At 37.6% G+C, this 19,667-nt stretch overlaps 1 protein-coding gene across 17 annotated transcripts in view; it reads left to right on the top strand.

Moving 5' to 3' along the window:
- The window catches only part of AKT3 (AKT serine/threonine kinase 3), a 261,533-nt gene extending 242,192 nt beyond the window's left edge, over positions 1-19,341 (top strand). For 12 of the 17 annotated variants that reach the window (XM_043543356.1, XM_043543354.1, XM_037895339.2 and 9 more), the window contains 3 exons: positions 2,496-2,555; positions 11,139-11,241; positions 15,814-19,341. In XM_043543356.1, coding sequence (XP_043399291.1) covers positions 2,496-2,555; positions 11,139-11,241; positions 15,814-15,899 — 249 coding nt within the window. In that variant the 3' untranslated portion in view covers positions 15,900-19,341. The remainder of the gene's footprint in view (positions 1-2,495; positions 2,556-11,138; positions 11,242-15,813) is intronic. The other 5 variants (XM_043543358.1, XM_037895340.2, XM_043543367.1 and 2 more) reach the window with 1 other exon arrangement.
- Positions 19,342-19,667: the final 326 nt, after the last annotated feature.

The raw sequence follows: 19,667 nt of genomic DNA, 5'->3' as shown, positions 1-19,667 counted from the left end.
ACTCAGTGTAGTAAACTAGGTGGTAGCTTTTAAGGTACAACATATGATGACATTTATAGTGAGTTGTAATGATGTGTATATTTTAAAGTTATCTGTTATATACTTTTAAAACATACACACTGTAGTCAAAGTGAAAATTATACTTCCCATGTTGTAATTCATACAAATGTTTAAAGAGCAAGAGTGTACAGTATTTTTGTTGTCAGGAATTGGGAAAAACCAGTGTCATACTGAAATGTAATTATGAGTAGGTTACGAATGGTCATCCCTAATGAATGAACATGGATATTGGTTTTCATTGTTCAGTTTCTTCTTATATTTATATGATGCTATTGGAAGGTCTGCAGAACAACCATGATAGAGATAATAAAAATCCGTGTGCTTTTGTAGTTGTCAATATAGCTGTAGAAACAAGTATCCACGATTAAACCCCTAACAGTATGTTATAAATATTGGTCAACATTTTCAAATTTGGGGTATAAATTGAGCTGATATAAATTGTCTTCACTCCATTGGAATGAAGGCAGTTTACACTAGCTGAAGCTCTGCCCTCTGTTTATTGAAGTTTGACTCCTAAATTTGCATATAGGCATCTAAATACATGGATGTTCAGGCTAAACTTTTATTTAGGTGCCTAAATATGGATTTAGGAGCCAAATTTCAGTCATCTAGGTTTGACATTTTGGCTGTAATTTATTTCAGTTGGATAATACATTGAGAAGTGTTAAAGAATTAAGAGGTGTGGCTATTTACCCTTCACTGGGAATTACTCAGGTAAATGACATATTTAACCAATGGTGTTGTATTATCATATTTTTCATCGGTATGAAATGAAAATTGTTTAGGCCCTAGTCCTGCACACAGTATGTATTTGCTTAACTTTAAGCATCTGTAGGGTCCCATTGGTTTCAGTGGAATTACTCACATGCTTAGATATAAACATATACATAAGTACATGATCAGGGTCTTAATGTGATGTTCAGTTCATGCCAGTTTGAGGTTAAATTCCTTTTTATGTGACCTTTATGAAGCAAAGTCAGAATCAGCTTCTTCTTTTTTTTTTTTTTTAGTTTGGTAGTTTCAGTGTGAGTGCATCACAGCTACTCCATAATATTATCAGCCACTTGTAAGTAACTAAAATGGTGGTCAGGAGTTTCCAAGACATAAAGATTATCATTTGATTGATTAACCTTTGGATTATATGGAATATTTTCTACTATATTGAACTACTTGTACAGTGGAAATAAATCATTTAGAAAGCATGAAAAGCCTCAGAGTGGTATAAAATCTCTTTATATAATTGCACACAGTGAGATACTGTATTTGCCCTTACTGTTCATGAATGATGGGTAGCATCCAGATCTTGAGCTGAGGGCGGGGAAAAGGGGTGGTACTGTCCCAAGGTTCACCTACTTTGGATGCCAAAAGGAGATGCCATTCACAAGAGATTGTGCAGATGTTCAAAATTTGATCTTGCATGTTCTCCTGGGCTCTCCAGGTGCGATTCCCTCTATGTGGGGTAAAGGAAAACCTGGTCTGGGATTGCATTAAGGCATATGCACAATAGACACATGCCTTGGACATTGGCTGCCGGAGGCATGTGGTGAAGTCACACTCCTAAACTTTAATTTAAAAAAAGTATTTCCAGTCTTCCTAGGTTACGAAGAAAGGGCTGAAACTTGTCCTCTCGGTGTAACTGGTGCTGTGTTGTCTGCCTGAGCCTGAGGGAGCCTGGAGCAGAGGGAGGAGCAGCAATCACGGGACAAGGCCACCTGGCTTTTTAGTTCCTACCAGAGCTGCTGGTTGAGATGTAGGCATGGGTGCCTTGTTGTGCTCAGCTCCTTTCCTCTGGACTTTTGATTTCATGGGTCAGAAGGGTGGAGCAAGATGTGGTGGGATCACCCAAGCATCATTTGTGGCACCAAATTGAAATGTTACTCACAGTAGACTATGGAAATCTTCATAATATGATTGTCCTTTTTTAAATGCTGTAATCAGCAGTGTAATAGTTAACAGTGTGGACATTTAAGACCTCATGATAGAGCTTCTGAGCTAAAACCCATTTGAGATGAATGGGGCAGTTCACTTCTCCTGGAATTGTTGTTTCAGGCTTTCTACAAACTCAGATAGACATCTCTGCAGCAGTTATGCTTAGTTCATATGTTTAAGGATTTCTTAACATCTGTAAGCACTGGAGACTTTTATTTTTTGTTTTTAAATGAAAGTGTAGTTTCTAAAGAACAAGATGGCAGCCTCAAAAAAAGTATGAAGACTCTGTGGTGTGACTTGGTCCAACTTGACTGGTGACATCACTCACAAAGTCGGTTTCAAGCAAATGAGTATGCCTCTAATCCCATAAATGTGCAGTCATAATACAATATCCCTCTGTGTCTACATTTATGTAAATGGTTTATACCGCTTTTTATGCTTCCACGTTATGGGAAAGGTCGTTAGGAAAGGATTTCTTACTGCATTTCTCTCATTTTCTTCTGGAGGTGGCGCCGAAGCTCCATGTGCCGGTTCCTCATTTCTTGACAAGAATTCTACAGAAGCCGGTAAATTTTTGTAGAGGTTCTTCCTCTAAAATTGGGTGATATGTTTTGAAAATAGCCACAACATTTTGTTTACAGTGGTCAAGGGAAGATTTTTATGAGCTGTGCATGGGATGGCAGAGCAGGAGGTTGATTTGGTGTTTTGAAAAAAGAATTGAGGTACAGTTGTGTGTGCATGAATAGGCTGAATAGATCAAAAGGACTGGTGCATAATTTTATACAATCATGACTGAAGCATAAATGTGTTTATACTTACAGTCATGATTACATAAATGATTCTGCTAGTGGAAAAAATATGAAAGGAATGGAGAGACACTCCTGGGCACTGTGTGTCCCATGTACTTGTATATCTCAATCTTAGCTCCCATTTTCTCTTTTTCGTAGCTTTTTTTTGTATTGATGTGTGTGCATATATAGATATTATACACACACACACAAGGTGATGGGGCTGCCATGTTTTTCTACACGGTCTCTGCATTATGAGCATCTCCTATTGCTTTGTAAATTGCTGTGGAATATCTTGATGGTGAAAGGCAGTGTAGTCAGAATGAATTCAAAAACATCAACAAAGTATTTTATATCAAGTTTTTCGCTTCCGGTTGCAGCCTGGAGTTTTGTGTGTTTTTCTTGTTTTATTTTCCCAACTGTCTGGAATATTGACATAATTTCTAGTTTCATCGACTGAGTCACTGAATGTTACTGAGACACACCTAACTACTTAATATAAAATAGTGTTTTTCCCCCTTCAGATGGGATTAGATGACACCACTCCCTTTCTATTGTGAAACATCTCTATAATTGGTAATATTTAACAGTATTTAAGACATCTGATTATTGTTGTTCTCCCTTTCTGCACTGTAAGATTCATGCAACACTCTTCTTTTGTAACCAACAGGCAAATTTTCAAAGTATTCTAAGAATCATCACTCATTTAGACAGATGAAGTCTGCATGGAGCCTGATTCAGAGCCCATTGAAGTCAATGAGAATATTTCATTTGATCTACTGACTTCAGTGGGCTTTGGTTCAGACCCATAGTCACTTGCTGATGTAGTCAATTTTATAGAAGGACCTGTAGGTTGAGATATCTTACTAAAGAGCTGTGTATTACTCTTTATTTTTATTACTATCTGTGATCATTTCCTGCCTCTCTGTTATTTTGTTGCTCACTAACAATTACTATAGGGCCACAGTAGTTAGAGATAAGAGAGGTTCCTATATTGTCATCTTTGCCACCCCCAGCTGAGGTCAAGATAACATCCCCAACATAAAGGTCATATCTTGAATGATTTTTTCCCATGAGTTGAGCACTCTGTTCTACTGGAGATATGTACTGGGATTGCTAAATAGGGTGCAGTCTGCTGCATATTTAATACTACCTAAGTTGCTTATATTATTTGTTGAAAACCATAACAGATTCTTGGAAAATGATAATATAGTGATGGCTGTTGAATTGCGAGTGGAGCAGATCATTTGATTTCAAACCATGATGGGTGGCCTGCTCTCTGAATTGTTGAAAAGCTTAACCTGAGAAGACCAAAAAAACTGGAATGTTTTACAGGTATACAACTTGTTCTGGAATCTTACGACCATTCTATAGGTGGGCACATTGCTTGGGAACTTCTTTGTATCAGCAAGTCCATATTAGTTTGTCCCCCTGTCTGTGACTGGCTGTGTTGCAGAATTAAATGAGGGTGGGGGGAGAGAGAATGCTGGGAAATGTGTGTGTTTTTGTAAATAAAGGGATGTGACTATTGTGGTAAAAGGAAGTTTTTCATTTTTTAAAAAAAAGAACAGGAGTACTTGTGGCACCTTAGAGACTAACAAATTTATTAGAGCATAAGATACAACCACATTTGCTCCAATCCCTCAGACAGAGACAAACACCTACAAGATCTCTATCAAGCATTCTTAAAACTACAATACCCTCCTGCTGAACTGAAAAAACAGATTGACAGAGCCAGAAGAGTACCCAGAAGTCACATACTATAGGACAGGCCCAACAAAGAAAATAACAGAACGTCACTAGCTGTCACCTTCAGCCCCCAACTAAAACCGCTCCAGCGCATCATCAAAGATCTATAACCTATCCTGAAAAATGATCCCTCACTCTCACAGATCTTGGGAGACAGACCAGTCCTTGCTTACAGACACCCTCCCCTCCGCCAACCTGAAGCAAATACTCACCAGCAACCACACACACCACAACAAAAACCTATCCTTGCAACAAAGCCTGATGCCAACTCTGTCCACATATTTATTCAAGTGACACCATCGTAGGACCTAATCGCATTAGCCACGCCATCAAGGGCTCATTCACCTGCACATCTACCAATGTGATATATGCCATCATGTGCCAGCAATGCCCCTCTGCCATGTACATTGGCCAAACTGGACAGTCTCTACACAAAAGAATAAATGGACACAAATCTGACATCAGGAATCATAACATTCAAAAACCAGTAGGAGAACACTTCAACCTCTCTGGCCACTCAGTAAAAGACTTAAGGGTGGCAATTTTGCAACAGAAAAGCTTCAAAAACAGACTCCAATGAGAAACTGTGAGCTTGAATTAGTATGCAAACTAAATACCATTAACTTGGGTTTGAATAGAGCCTGGGAGTGGCTGGTCATTACACATTTTGAATCTATTTCCCCATGTTAAGTATCCTTACACCTTCTTGTCAACTGTCTAAATGGGCCATCTTGATTATCACTACAAAAGTTTTTTCCTCCTGCTGATAATAGCTTATTTTAATTAATTAGCCTCTTACGGTTTGTATGGCAACTTCCACCTTCTCTGTATGTGTGTATATATATCTTCTTACTATATATTCCATTCTATGCATCCAATGAAGTGGGCTGTCGCCCACGAAAGCGTCTGCTCTAATAAATTTGTTAGCCTCTAAGGTGCCACAAGTACTCCTGTTCTTTTTGTGGATACAGACTAACATGGCTGCTACTCTGAAACCTGTCAATTTTTTAAAGTTGTTTTGTAGATTAGTTTATATTTGAGGGATAAATTCTCTTTCTGACTTCAGGTTTAGATCTGTATTTAGCTTTTAAATAGGTAATAATAAGAAGACTAAGTGTATTAATTTAAAAATCCTTTATCGTTGTGGTATAATATTTTCCAATCAAATCAAGTTAAATGAAAACAACATACTTTTGTAAAATTATAATTTTCATAGCACCATTCTAAGTAGTATATGTAGGTGAAAGAATGTTTTAGTCACATAGGGTGGGATCCACTAAGGTACTTGAGTGTCTAAACCCCAGACTTAGGTGCCAAAATCCCAGTTTTGGCTCCATTGCGATCCACCAAACACCTGCCGTACACTGTAGGCAGCCGTGTTTCTGCTCCTGGGTATGTGCGCTGCTACTTCACTCTAGGCATCTGAATGCCTGTCTCCCGCCTAAGCCCCAGAGCGATTCACAAACCAGGAGAAGATAGGTGTTCAACCACCCGCAGCCTCTGTGGGGTCTGGTTCAGTAGGTATGCTCAAAGGACACCTATTAGTTCAGGTTCCACTTGTAGAGGTACCCACCTTATAACTTTTAGCCCACTGATTAGAGCACTCACCTGGGATGTGGGAGATCCAGGTTCAATTCCCCGTTCTCTGCCAGAGGGGGACAAAGAACTTGAACAGGAGTCCCTCGTCTCTTAGGAGGGTGCTCTAACCACTGAGCTATGGGGTATTCTGATGTGGGGCTCCCTCAGCCTCTCTCCTTTTGAAGCTGTTCCAGGGTGGATAAATAATGAAGGAGTGATTGGAGCAGGGGGACTGGACATGGAGTTGGGCCTTAACCACTGGGCTACAGAGTCATTCCTACTCTCTCTCTGGCCCAGTGACTAAGTATTTATCCACAGTGAGACAGTCATTGAACCAGAGAGAGAGTGGGACAGCCCAGTGGTTAGGGCACCCTCCTGAGAGGTGGGAGACTCCTGTAAAAATTCTTTCTCCCTCTTTGGCAGAGAGGAGGGAATTGAATCTGGGTCTTCCCTCCAAGGTGAGTGCTCTAACCACTGGGCTAAAAGTTATAGGATGGGTACTGCCACCACCATGTGAGTTCGGTGCCTAACTCATTCCCACAAGCAACACTTTACGCGCCTACTCTCTTTAACTACAGGAGGCAGGTACCCATTTTTTGTAGATAAATGCCACTCTGCAGGCTGGACATCGGTACCTATCTCTGCCAGAGGGGCTTAGCATACACCCCTCTGGTTATCTTAGGCAGCTCCCTGCCTACTGTGCTGGCTTTCGTGAATCATATTTTTTTGGCACCTCTCTCTCCCCATTCATTGTGCAGGGAGCCAAGGTGCCTAACTTGGCTTTGTGGATCCCAGAATTGTTCCTGGATTTTCTAGGTGTGTAAAAGCTAGACACTGTGGATGGTCAGCACTACAACTCATAAGCCCCTTCGTCAATCCCACCCATAGATTTTGGGTGAAAATTCTGGTTAAATTATAAATATAGGTATGCAACCAAGAGGAGGAAAACATGCTTAAAGAAACAGACCATCCAATTAGAAGTTTGTGTCAAAGGATTAATGGAATTACACAGATATAACTGACAGCAGAATCTGTTCCAATTACTAAAAATGTCTGTGTGGCATTCTGTTATCCTTTTGTGTCTTTGTGGTGTTTATCCAGTGTATCATAGATATTTTCCTCTTACTAGCACAACTTTCAGGTTAACAGCAGTCAGTTAAAACATTCTTTGGGTGAATGAAAACATGAAAATATCTGGATTTGAAAACCGTTGGAATTCACCTGTGTGTGTGGTTGGTTGTGTGCGTTGTTTTTTTTTAATGCACCATTCATGGATTTTACTACAGTCTGAATAATTACCTCCTTTCCGGAAAAGTGTATAGAGGTGTTTAGAATTAAAGGTGAAGCGCTGGCAGTTACAGGTCAAATCGGGACAGCATGCTGCTCAAAAAACAGTTCCCAACGTGGCCAGTTAGAACATAGTTACATTATCATTCTAGTTACACAGTATAGTTATGCTAGGATTATAGTTTCCATTGATTATGGTGTGAAGGTTTAGTTTTTCCTCCAACATGTGTACTGCTTATAGATCTGTGTAGCAGTAGCAAAGGATTAAATGGGATAAAATTGTATATTGAACTATGTGGTAATTTAATGAGGACTGCAAAATTAACTACTAAAGATGAGTGCTTTTGTAAATTCTGTTATACAAAAGTCTGACAAATCACAAAGGGTTTAAAAAAACATATCAAGTGCAGAATAGTTTGCCAATATTTTTGCTATAGTGTTGCATTGTAGTTTTGTTCTTTGTGCTGTGGAGTAAATTGACAAGTGAATTGTTTGGTGATAATGTTTCAAAGTCGAGGTGTGAGAGAGCTAAACCCTAGCCTCAAGTGTAAATCGATTGGCTTCAGTGGGACCAGGATTTGGCCTCTAATATAGGAAAGACACTGAAACTGCTAACTTCACATTTTAATTTGAGTTGAAAATATGCAGATACTATTCTGTGTCTCTGATTACATTAAATAACATTATTTGGAACTTCTTATATTTTAAGTTTAACAGAGATGCCTTTTAGAAATTGACTATATTTAAAAGATGGCATACAGATCCCAGATCATTAACACACTATAGATTGAGGCTCCAAATTAAAAATGCTTCCATTTGTAAATGTTGACTCTGTTTCTCCTTCAAAAGTGGATTGTAAGATTAATACCAAAAGCAGGAAAGGGAGCTGCTGCCTTTATGTTGTGGTAGTTGCCTTCCATAGTAGCAGTGAAAACTCTGAAACCTTGGAGCCCAAATGCAAGACTTTGCAGATAAATGGAGGAGGAACCCATTTAAAAATACATTTTAAAACCAATTTATGCCTAGACTTGTTTATCTAAATCTGCTAATGATTGGGGAAGTCCATTTTTTTAATCTCTTTAAAAAGAGAAAAGAAATGTATTTCAGATCATCTTTAACCACTTGAGAGTGGTACAAAAATCCTTTGTTTTAGACCAGTTACACTGTCATGTTAGCAATGAACATCTGAAGTAAGCAATGAACAGCTTCTAAAGTTTTTTAAGAGATTCCAGTCACACTAGTGACGTTCACTTAGTTGTTTGATTGCTTAACAGGATGATTTTACGTAGTGCAGCTACAGCAAAAATGTATGTTCAAAACTGGGAACTAGGTTACCCAAGCTTTAATGTGGTCTGGAACAGGACATGTTAAGGGACTTGATGCATTTAATGTAGTATGCAAGTACAATATACATGTTGTTCTGAAGCACTTATTGGGCAGATGAAATTGGCTTAGAATCGTCTCAAAAAATTAAATGGATCTGAAATCCACATCCTCTAGTAAGGTGTGTGCATATTAGTATTAAAGGGTGGGGTGGAAATGGAGATTGATTTTAAGAAGATTTTTAAATTTATTTGAAGGACCTAAGGTTATTATCATGGTCAACTTTCTAAGATGTGATAGACCAAACACATGCAAACATAATAAACACTTAGAAATGGATTATCTTCTTGACTAAAGGCAAGCAATGTTGTAAAATTCTCACACAAATTTGCTATTTTTGCTATTATTCAGCATTTAGTCAAGTTTAGAGCTGGGAGCGTGTTTACAGTTTTGCTTCAAGTTTTGCTTAAAGATATAGTGAAAACGTGGTACCCTTTTTTCGGTGTGAAAATCCTACTCTTGCACTTTTCACCCCAAGGTGGTGATGCTCCTGATCCTTACACATTTGTGTTGCCCCGACCTATCTTCTGTTGAAGTTCCTGATGGACCTATGATGTCTTCTGTCATCCATTGATCAGGCCAATTCCATGGCTGTGTGTAGTCTACATGCACGAACAAACCAGTGAACTGGAGCAGTTTTTTAACCATGACAGTTCTTCTTTGCACTTAAAAAATACTGTGAAAATGGCGGAAAAAATTCAGAAATGTTGTGTTCATGAGGCTGACCTAAACATGAACTGACCTTTTTGACATTTAAAATGTACGTGTTCATATTGTTTATTTTTTAGAAACAGTTCATGACAAACATGAGCCCTGTCCTGCAAAGACTTACACACAAGCTTACCTTTACATTCTTTGAGTAGTCCTATTGACTTGATTGCAACTACTCAGAGTATAAGGTAAGCACACATGTAAGCCTTTGTAAGAGAAGTGCTCTAATGTTGGTCTTTCAGTGAATAATGAGACTCTCATCAGGGTGGATTAATTTAAATCAAAATGATTTAAATCAGCAAGCAGGAAAGCTTGATTTTAATTGCTGATTTTAATCTTGTTTTGCATTTTTGTGCTTTTTAGTTATTTTCCTAAAGAAAGGTTGATTCTCATTGGTTGGTAACTATTAAAACATGTTCATTTGCAACTAAATCTAGTCTTTACACTAAGTCGGGAACTTCTTTTTGCTAATTAGGAGGATACGCTATATCTGTACACATTTATTTAAGCAGTTATATAGCTTAATTTATATTTATTCAGATTCTTAATGTTTGCACGTACTTTAGAAAATGCTGAATAATGCATTTCTTATTTACTAGATGATTAATGTTTTACTTGTGATTTGTGTCAAGCTCTATTTGGATGGTAATTAAAATGCCTAGGACACAATTTTTAATCAGTTACATAAAACTACCTTTAATGTGCTAGATGGATAAGAGTTTATCAAAAATTATCAAAACATGCTTTGCACTTAAAACTAAAGGATTTATTAAACAAAGGAAATATTATCTGTAGTTAGTGAACTGTACTGATTGTTTTTATTTACCATGTCTTTTAAGATTTTAGAACTAGTAGATCTCGTTCTCTCACGCCTAGTTTTTATTCATAGATTGGAAAAGGAAAACAAGCTTTCCTGCCTTTTCAGCTCCCTGTCAGTTTCTAAACTTTGAATGAATTAGTGTTGGACTGAACTAGGTAAATAAACTAAAATGAAGAAAATATTCTCTCTACACCTGCAAAAGAGGATACCACTGTCTAAAGCTGGTTTGGCACATCAGCAAATTCTGGTGCCAAGTGCTTAGTAGTAACTTCCATCAGTTCAGTGGTTTGACTTTCTTTAAAACTTGGCAACAAATGTGCTGCTTAATTTAAAGTGATTTTAACATATATTACACAGTGTAGGCCTTAACATAGGTTGTTATAATTTAATAATAAAGCTGTATTTAAAATTAAAAAATTATGATTAATTTTTATACACCCCAAACACCCCATTCAGAGTTTCTAGTTAATTATGTTTCTACAGTGCAATTTATCTAAGAAAAATAATTTTGTTTTTGTGCTCCTCATCTTACTTAGTTTCTAAACTAGCATCTCTGACAGATGAAAGTCTACTTGCCTGTCATACTAGCTGTCAGGGACTCAACTGTCATTCAATCCCATGATCCTCCTGTTACAAGTCTTTTGGTCTAACCACTGAGCCACATGAGATCCTTATAGAATCAGAGAATTGTAGGACTGGAAGAGACCTGAATAGGTCATCTAGTCCAGTCCCCTGCACTCAAGGCCGGACTCAAGGCAGGCATGTCTACTCCTAACAATAATTTGGTTGAATTCAGGTATATTAACATGACTCTTCTTGTTTATTCCCGTCAGCTTGTACCGCCTTTTAAACCTCAAGTGACATCTGAGACAGACACCAGATATTTTGATGAAGAATTTACAGCGCAGACGATTACAATAACTCCACCTGAAAAATGTAAGTAAGCCTGAAAAGCGCTGTATAACTACATTTGAGAAGATAGATTATTAGTGTGTACATATACTGTATAGACTGATATGAAATAAGTTATTCTGTTCTAATGGGCAAAATGTTCTCACACCTTTTAGTGGAACTTAATGTAGAACCATCTAAGAACAGTTCTGTATGGCTCAAGACTCTTTACAGTAAGCGTAGTGAGGTTACATATTTTAGCCCATGAGATTTCTGAACAACCTCATAATTCCATAAATTATTTAATGAGGCAAATGCCAATTTCTAAACATTTTGTTTGTTTGCTAATAAAGGCCCCAATTCAGCAAAGTACTTAAGCACATGCTAGATTTCAAGCATATATATGTATACTCCCATTGACTCCAATGAGACTATTCAGATGTTTAAAGATGGTAGGCACATACTTAAATACCTTTCTGCAACAAGGTCAGAAAAGAGCACACATTGCCACAGAGAACAGATATCTCCTGTCTAGACAGCCTGATTTTTTTGTTTTAGATGAAATTCACTCCAGTGCAGAGGCCTCATGCTAGGCTCCATGCACAAGAGCCCTTAATGCCATTATTAATTTAATTTAAGTGGTGCATTGCACCTTGTGCAGACCCTCTGCACTTGGGCGAGTTTCACTCTTAATACACATTGCATTTACCCAGTTTATCTACATATCTATAAATCAATATTTGATCATTCTAACTTGTATTTAATAAAAAAAGTTTTCACATGGGAAACAATATTCCAAACTCCAGTGGACAATATTTTAAATAGATTTCCTCTCTAAAGAGGTATTGGTTTTTATTGTGTTTTGCATAACAAAAAAGTATGTATAGAATTATAGCATATGAAGGCAGCACACGCTATACTTAAGGTTGAGTTCCTTTAGTTTGCCCTCTTTTTTTTGGTGGCTTATAACTTTCTCAAACACATTCCTTTTTTAATCAGATTTTCTGACTTGGTGTGCCAGTCTAGAAGTGGTTTTTTTTTTTTTTTTTTTAAGAAGTAAACTTGAACAGAGCCATTTTAGCTGTTTTTGAGTTCTTCATATTTTTTAAAATAAAATAACACCCCCATCTTCTCCATGTATTTGAATGAGAATTTTTATATATGCATAACTTTAAAAAACTGATCAGATTTTGTTTGAATTTAGATCAGTTTAGAGAAAATGGGTTGAGTATTTTGAAGTGATGAACTTTACACTTGAGGAGAAATTGACTATTTTTTGTCAGGGTAAAGCAGGAGTGGTAAAGAAAGTTTGGGCATTATGAAGTGCTTCAGCTTTGAATCTAATTCTGGGCTGATCATCAGTCAATTTCATGAATGTTTTAAGTTAAATGGCCTAGAGTGTGAGACAGTTCCAAGTTTAAGATTATCCCAGTTTTAAGACTGTACGTAGTTTGAGAGAGCCCTGCATTTTAAACTGCTTTAGTTTTAACTCTGATGAAATCAATTGAATTGGATATAGTGTACTTAGATTTTTCAGAAAGCCTTTGACAGGGTCCCTCATCAAGGGCTCTTAAGCAAGGTAAGTTGTCATGGGATAACAGGGAAGGTCATCTCATGGATTGGTAACTGGTTAAAAGATAGGAAACAAAGGGTAGGAACAAATGGTCAGTTTTCAGAATGGAGAGAGGTAAATCGTGGTGTCTCCCAGGGGTCTGTACTGGGCCCAGTCCTATTCAATATATTTATAAATGATCTGGAAAAAGGGGTAAACAGTGAGGTGGCAAAATTTTTAGATGATACAAAATTGCTCAAGGTAGTTAAGTCTCAGGCAGACTGTGAAGAGCTACAAAAGGATCTCTCAAAACTGGGTGACTGGGCAACAAAATGGCAGATTCTGAAATTCAGTGTTGATAAATGCAAAGTAATGCACATTGGAAAACATAATCCCAACTATACATAAAAAATGGTAGGGTCTAAATTGGTTACCACCACTCAAGAAAAAGATCTTGGAATCATTGTGGATAGTTCTCTGAAAACATCCACTCAATGTGCAGCATCAGTCAAAAAAGCAAACAGAATGTTGGGAATCGTTAAGAAAGGGATAGATAATAAAACCGAAAATATCATATTGCCTCTATATAAATCCATAGTATGCCCACATCTTGAATACTACGTGCAGATGTGGTCACCCCATCTCAAAAAAAGATATTAGAATAAGAAAAGGTTCAGAAAAGGGCAACAAAAATTATTAGGGGTATAGAACGGCTGCCATATGAGGAGAGATTAATAAGATTGGGACTTTTCAGCTTGGAAAAGAGACGACTAAGGGATATGATAGAGATCTATAAAACCATGACTGGTGTGGAGAAAGTAAGTAAGGAAGTGTTATTTACTCCTCATAACACAAGAACTAGGGGTCACCAAATGAAATTAACATGCAGCAGGTTTAAAACAAAAGGAAGTGTATTTTCCACACAACGCACAATCTGTGGAACTCTTTGCCAGAGGATGTTGTGAAGGCCAAGACTATAACAGGGTTCAAAAAAGAACTAGGTAAGTTCATGAAGGATAGGTCCATCAATGGCTATTAGCCAAGATGGACAGGGATGGTGTCCCTAGCCTCTGTTTGCCAGAAGTTGGGAATGGGTGACAGGGGATCACTTGATGAGGCACCTGGCATTGGCCACTGTCGGAAGACAGGATACTGGTCTAGATGGACATTTGGTCTGACCTAGTGTGGCCATCCTTATGAGCGATCCTCCCCTGGCTGGTTAAATCAGCTTTAGGGATAGATTACATCTTGGTGTGGCTTGAAGTGACTGCCCTGAACTAAAGAATCTGAGCCTGTACTTTAAAACTACAGTAACTCCTCACTTAAAGTCATCCCAGTTAATGTTGTTTTGTTGTTATGTTGCTGATCAATTAGGGAACATGCTCATTTAAAGTTGTGCAGCGCTCCCTTATAACATTGTTTGGCAGCCGCCTGCTTTGTCCACTGCTTGCAGAAAGAGCAGCCGTTGGAGCTAAGTGGTGGGGGCTTGGAACCAGGATGGACCGGCAGCCCCCCATCGGTTCCCTGAGCGGCAGCTGCCCAGCAAGCTATCAATTGCCAGCAGTTCTGCTGTCCCTCTCCCCACTGCTCTGTGCAGCCTCCTGCCAATATCAGGGTGTCCCCCTCCCCCTGCTCCTGTACCTTATCTCCAGAAAGTGGGGGGGAAGACATGACAGGGCTCAGGACAGGGAGCTTGCTGGCAGCAACTGCTGTCTCAACTTGCTGATCTGCTTAAAAAGGCAGTGTACTTAGAGTGCGGTCAGCGTACTTAAAGGGGCAATGCATGTCTCTCTCTGCCATGCTGTTTCCCCTCCCTCCATTCCTGATACCTTGTAGAGTGTGAGGCTACATTAACAACAATGTGTTAACCCTGGAGGGCTCAGCCGAGTTCTAGGTCATTATTTAGCAGTAAGGCATTCCCTGGGAAATATCCCACCCTCTGACTTTACCACCTCAACCAAGCTTCACAATCATCATTGCTGTGTACAGTATTAAATTGTTTGTTTAAAACTTATACTGTGTATATCTGTGTATAGTATTAAAATTGTTTAAAACTTATACTGTGTATATCTGTGTATATACACATATATAAAATACAGTGTTTTTCAGTAACATAACTACAACGTTAAGCAAGAAGTTACTGTACAACTGTTAGTTTAAGAACCATTTTTCTTCCCACTTGGCCTATTTGTGGATCTCATTGAAATTTAAAAATCAGACTGATTATTTTAAATACATCTGTAACTTTTATGTTAAGTATGGTGATATAAAAAAAGTATATATTGTGCTAGTTTAAACTTAAATATAAAAGGAGACCATATTTGAAAGCATAAGCACAATGGGGCAGAATTAAGTATTGATTGTTACTTCCACATGTACTCACTTTTGAGAACTTGATTACTCAAAGTTGCATTAATTCTAGATTCTTTGCCTGGAATATATGAAGACATAAGTATGTCATTGAGGAGAACAGTTTCAATTGGAGTCTCTAAAGATAGGGTTTTTTAATGTATATAATTTAAGAATTTAGTGTGCATTCCAGGAAATATTGCAAAGCTAAATGTAACTGTTTTCCAATTTTTTTAAAAAAAATACTATGTGCAACTTGTATGCAGTGGTCACTCTTTAAACATTTTTTCCATTTTGAGATTACATGTTCTAGCAGCAGTCTTCATTTTAACAAAAGCAAATCTTTCAAAATAGAAGAATCTTTAAACTTGATCACTGTAAAAATATAGTTCCCCGATCAATTCTGAGAAATAGTTTGCTCCCTAAGATAGAGCAATTTTCTCCTGAAGACAGCAGAGAGTTTTCTTCCCCAGCTTTTCATCGCCAATATTGACTGGTCTCTAACTGGCATATGTTGACTGTTGTAGACAGTTGCAAAGGTGGTTGGAATTTTCAGGTGCTATTCTGAAGTAATACATACATATATGAAAGAAATAAACTATAAATATATACTTATCTGGTTTTACTTAAATTCGACCCGTTTTATACAACAGTCACTGAAATGTTATTTAACAGACAATTAAAAAATAAAATAATTAAGCTTTCCCCTCCCACAGATGATGAGGATGGTATGGACTGCATGGACAATGAGAGGCGGCCACATTTCCCTCAGTTTTCCTACTCTGCAAGCGGACGAGAATAACTTTTTTTTTGTTTGTTCTTCTGCTTCACTGTCATCTTAGGTTTATCACTGAAAACGATTCCTGAACATCACCACCAGTACTAGCCATTAAGATTGCAGGGGCACTTTCAGAGGTCATTCAAAATTGAAAAGTTCCCTCCCTCTCCAACAGGCCTTTTTGTTTTTTGCATGAAATTTTGTATCAGTCTGTCTCCTCCTGTTGCTGCTCCCCCTGTCTCAGTATAATAGCAACGTCAAGAAGTAATTTTGAAATCTTTTGAAATCAGATGACTTAAATCCTCCATTGTATACAGTGGGGGCTAAATGAAACATGTGGGTTCCCGATGCATTTTCTCATTTCTTCTAGAAGACAAATCAGAATTGTAATTAGTCTAAAAAGATGAGTTTATAATGTTTTCTTGCATCTGTTTGTGCTGGTCAGAACAAGGAAAGGTGGGGGGTGGTGATGTAAATATGCAAGGTTTTTGTTAGGCATATCATTACTTGAAGCAGGTCTATGTCATTAACATCTGGCTGGAACGTGTTTGGGAAACATTTTAATTACTGTTGGATTCTACAGAAGAAGCAAAAGGGCTGGGCTCACCCAGCTTGCCACTTAGACTTCCAGATTCATGTGCAATCATGGAGAATTGAACATTCTACATGCAAGAAACGAAGGCATAAAAGCAGCATTTAAAGTTGTTTAAAGGTCTTATAATTTGCACCAGATAACATCTTTCTCATGCTTTTCTCTGTCTTTCTTGATATACATCACCTCTGATGGCTGAAGAATGTAGACAGGCATAAAGGTATTGCTTTTCACCAAAATTTGTGCACCAAGGTAAACAGGTGTTTGCCATATTTGTTTTTATTTTGAGTTTGTGAATTAGCTTTTCTCCAGGTGTTTAACTCTGAATATATATATATATTTTTTGTTATACTGCGGTAGTATTTATTTTTAGTGATAAGGATTGTATGCGTCAGGTTTGCAAATGCTGCTACATCTTAGAACAGGCTTATAGCAGTTTATTTTGTAATATATGGAAGGACTGTACAAGCTGAAGAGAATAACGCACTTTTTCTCCCATGTGGAAATTTTAACAAGGCTCTGAAATTGTACATATTACTTAGAATTGGGCTTTTGTGGATGAAATACTGTCATATAATTCTTTGGTGCTGTAGATGAGGACATTCCAACTCCATGTGCCAAGAGGTCAAAAATGCTATGTCTGTGCTCCACTAAAGATTAAACTAATATAAAAGCCTGGCAGCACAATAGAAATTTTTGGTTTTATATGGAGAAAATGCATTCAAACAATTGAGACCCCAATGATTACAAGAAAAGCACTTTATTATAATTCTGCAAACAGTAGATTGATGGTAACATTTGACCTGAACCAAGTAGGTAAAGAAACCCAGCATGTGAAGTATGACAATAACTGACTGACTGAATTTAAACCATCATGGTAAACACCACACTGAAAGGAAAATGTTGTCTTTCCATTTCTGAAGATCTGTATTTAGCAGGATGTGTGCACAAATCTTAGCTTTGTTCTTCATTAAAGATCATTTGAATAATAAACCTTTTGGTGCTAGGAGTTGGGATATTCCAAAGTTGCCAGGAAGTGCAGTAAGGGTGAGTATGTGCCCTTGCTAATGACATCAGAAAATCCTGGGATTATTATTGAAGTACCTTGTTAGCTCCCATGTAGAATGTGATATCTCAGAGTATTATTGATAGCATTGTAATCACTTAGTAAATGACTTTTGAAAGAAGAAATGTTCATATGCAGATGCCTTATCCTCTTGACATTTAAAGTTTAGCTATCTTAGCATGAAGATCACTGCTGGCAGTGGATGTGCTGAGGTGGTCAAGGGGTAAATGGGCATTTTAGCAAGGCAGCTAAGACAGACTCATTCAGATAATTTTTCATGTTTCTACCTAAGCAAAGTTTTATCTTTAATAATCAACAGATAAGAGGTGTATCTTTGTGTATGCTCTAACCACATATGATCTCACCCTATCACCTTGTAACACTACTCATCTTTAGAGAATGGCACTTCAGAGGGAAAGGCGCACAGTCAATACATCATAGGTCTATTCTGCACCTTTTTGTAAAAATTTCTACACTGAAATAGTGATGATTTAAACCAACTAAATAGTAAATAGAACATTGACTAGTTCTCTAGAAATGCCTCATAGATGCAAACTAAAACTGTGTTGTTTAAAAATCTCCAGTATATGTCTCCATTTTTCCTCTTTTTCAGTTTGTGTTAGCAATAAATACCTTGTGCATTTCCTGAAGTTTAATGAGACGCCAGGGTTGTGCTTCGGGCTGATGGTTCCTCATGTGTAGGACAGGCCCTGTGGCTAGCTCATTATTGCTTATGTAGTTTGCAGTAAATATCAATTATTTGAAAACTTTAAGACTTCACTCTGAATTGCATAACCTGTCTCCACAATTACCTTTTATCAAGTTTATTACAGACACAGTTAATATTAACTGAATGCTGCCTGGAGTTTGGGAATTCCTGACTTCTGCTACCAATGTTCGAAATAGACAAAAGAGAAATCTCAAAGCTGTGCTGAGAGAGATGGCTGAAGCATCTCTCTCTTCTGCTTGTCCTCAGCTGTAGTTTGGGTTTGGACAGCAGTCAGTAGCTGGTACCTTGAGCCTTCCAATCATAGTACATTTCAGACTTTGACTCCAGCTTGTACTGACTTCCACGACATACAGTATGCCCTCTTATACTGCAGCCATCTTGAGGAAATGTGTCATTTCTGTTTGGATTTTGGCAGTTTTGCACACAGCTTTGCTTTCCACACTAATCCAATACATTCCTGTTGCTAAAGGAACATTTATTCCAGTATTGTTTTACATTTTTCTTTTGACATGTCATGTCATCTTTATTTGTGGCTTCTTAAAGCTGACTGTTCTTGCAGGGGCCATGTGCTTCTCCTAGAGTACAAAAGTAAGGTCCTTCCTTACTAACTGCAGGGTCTATGTTACACCTCAATGTACACACTTTGCTGCTACTGTTCGTACTGTCTACAGTAGAATTTCCTTATCTTGCTCCTGGTAGTGCATTACAGGCAAGCATGAAATGTAAAGTATTTATTTAAATAAAAAAACCCTCTAAATTGGTAATTGAATTACCTCCCTGTAGCTTTAGAGTTTGACATTTCTTGATCTTGCTCGTTCTTTCATTAGATACTTGCAAGATCTAGTCATGTGGTTAAGGATATTAAGCAGACAACTATGAACCCAAGAAACCGTATAACTGTTGGTCATACTTAAACTGTTTATTTCCTTAAGTATATGACCCACAAGGATGTGAAATAACTACAAGAAACTGTTTTTGTACACTGTACATCCTTAGTATTTTTACACGTATATGATAGGGATGCACATTATTTTCCTTCGTACAGACAGCTTAAATAAAGCACTATGTCAATCTGCTACTTCTGTGTTTATTAATGCTGCTTTTCTTCTGAAGTTTTGTAAATACATATGTTGAAGTTTGCTGCAAATGAAGTACTTTTTATATCGGATATTAAATATAGGTAGGATAAAATTCCTAGCTTGTGCCATATACGGTGGTGAAAATCTGCTTGCTTTAGTTTTTCACTGTATTGCAAATCACATATGATATCTCAAGTGTGTGAGTTAGTTTAAACAGTATTGATCGTGACATCTAGTACTTTATTATTATTTTTTTTTTAATTTCAGGAAGATCATCCAGTTTTGAAATCCGAATGGCCCTCACCTAGTTTCTTTTTATAGAATA

This window comes from Chelonia mydas, chromosome 3, assembly GCF_015237465.2.
Source record: "Chelonia mydas isolate rCheMyd1 chromosome 3, rCheMyd1.pri.v2, whole genome shotgun sequence".
NCBI classification, from domain to species: domain Eukaryota; kingdom Metazoa; phylum Chordata; order Testudines; family Cheloniidae; genus Chelonia; species Chelonia mydas.
This window is presented reverse-complemented; position numbering and strand designations above follow the sequence as displayed.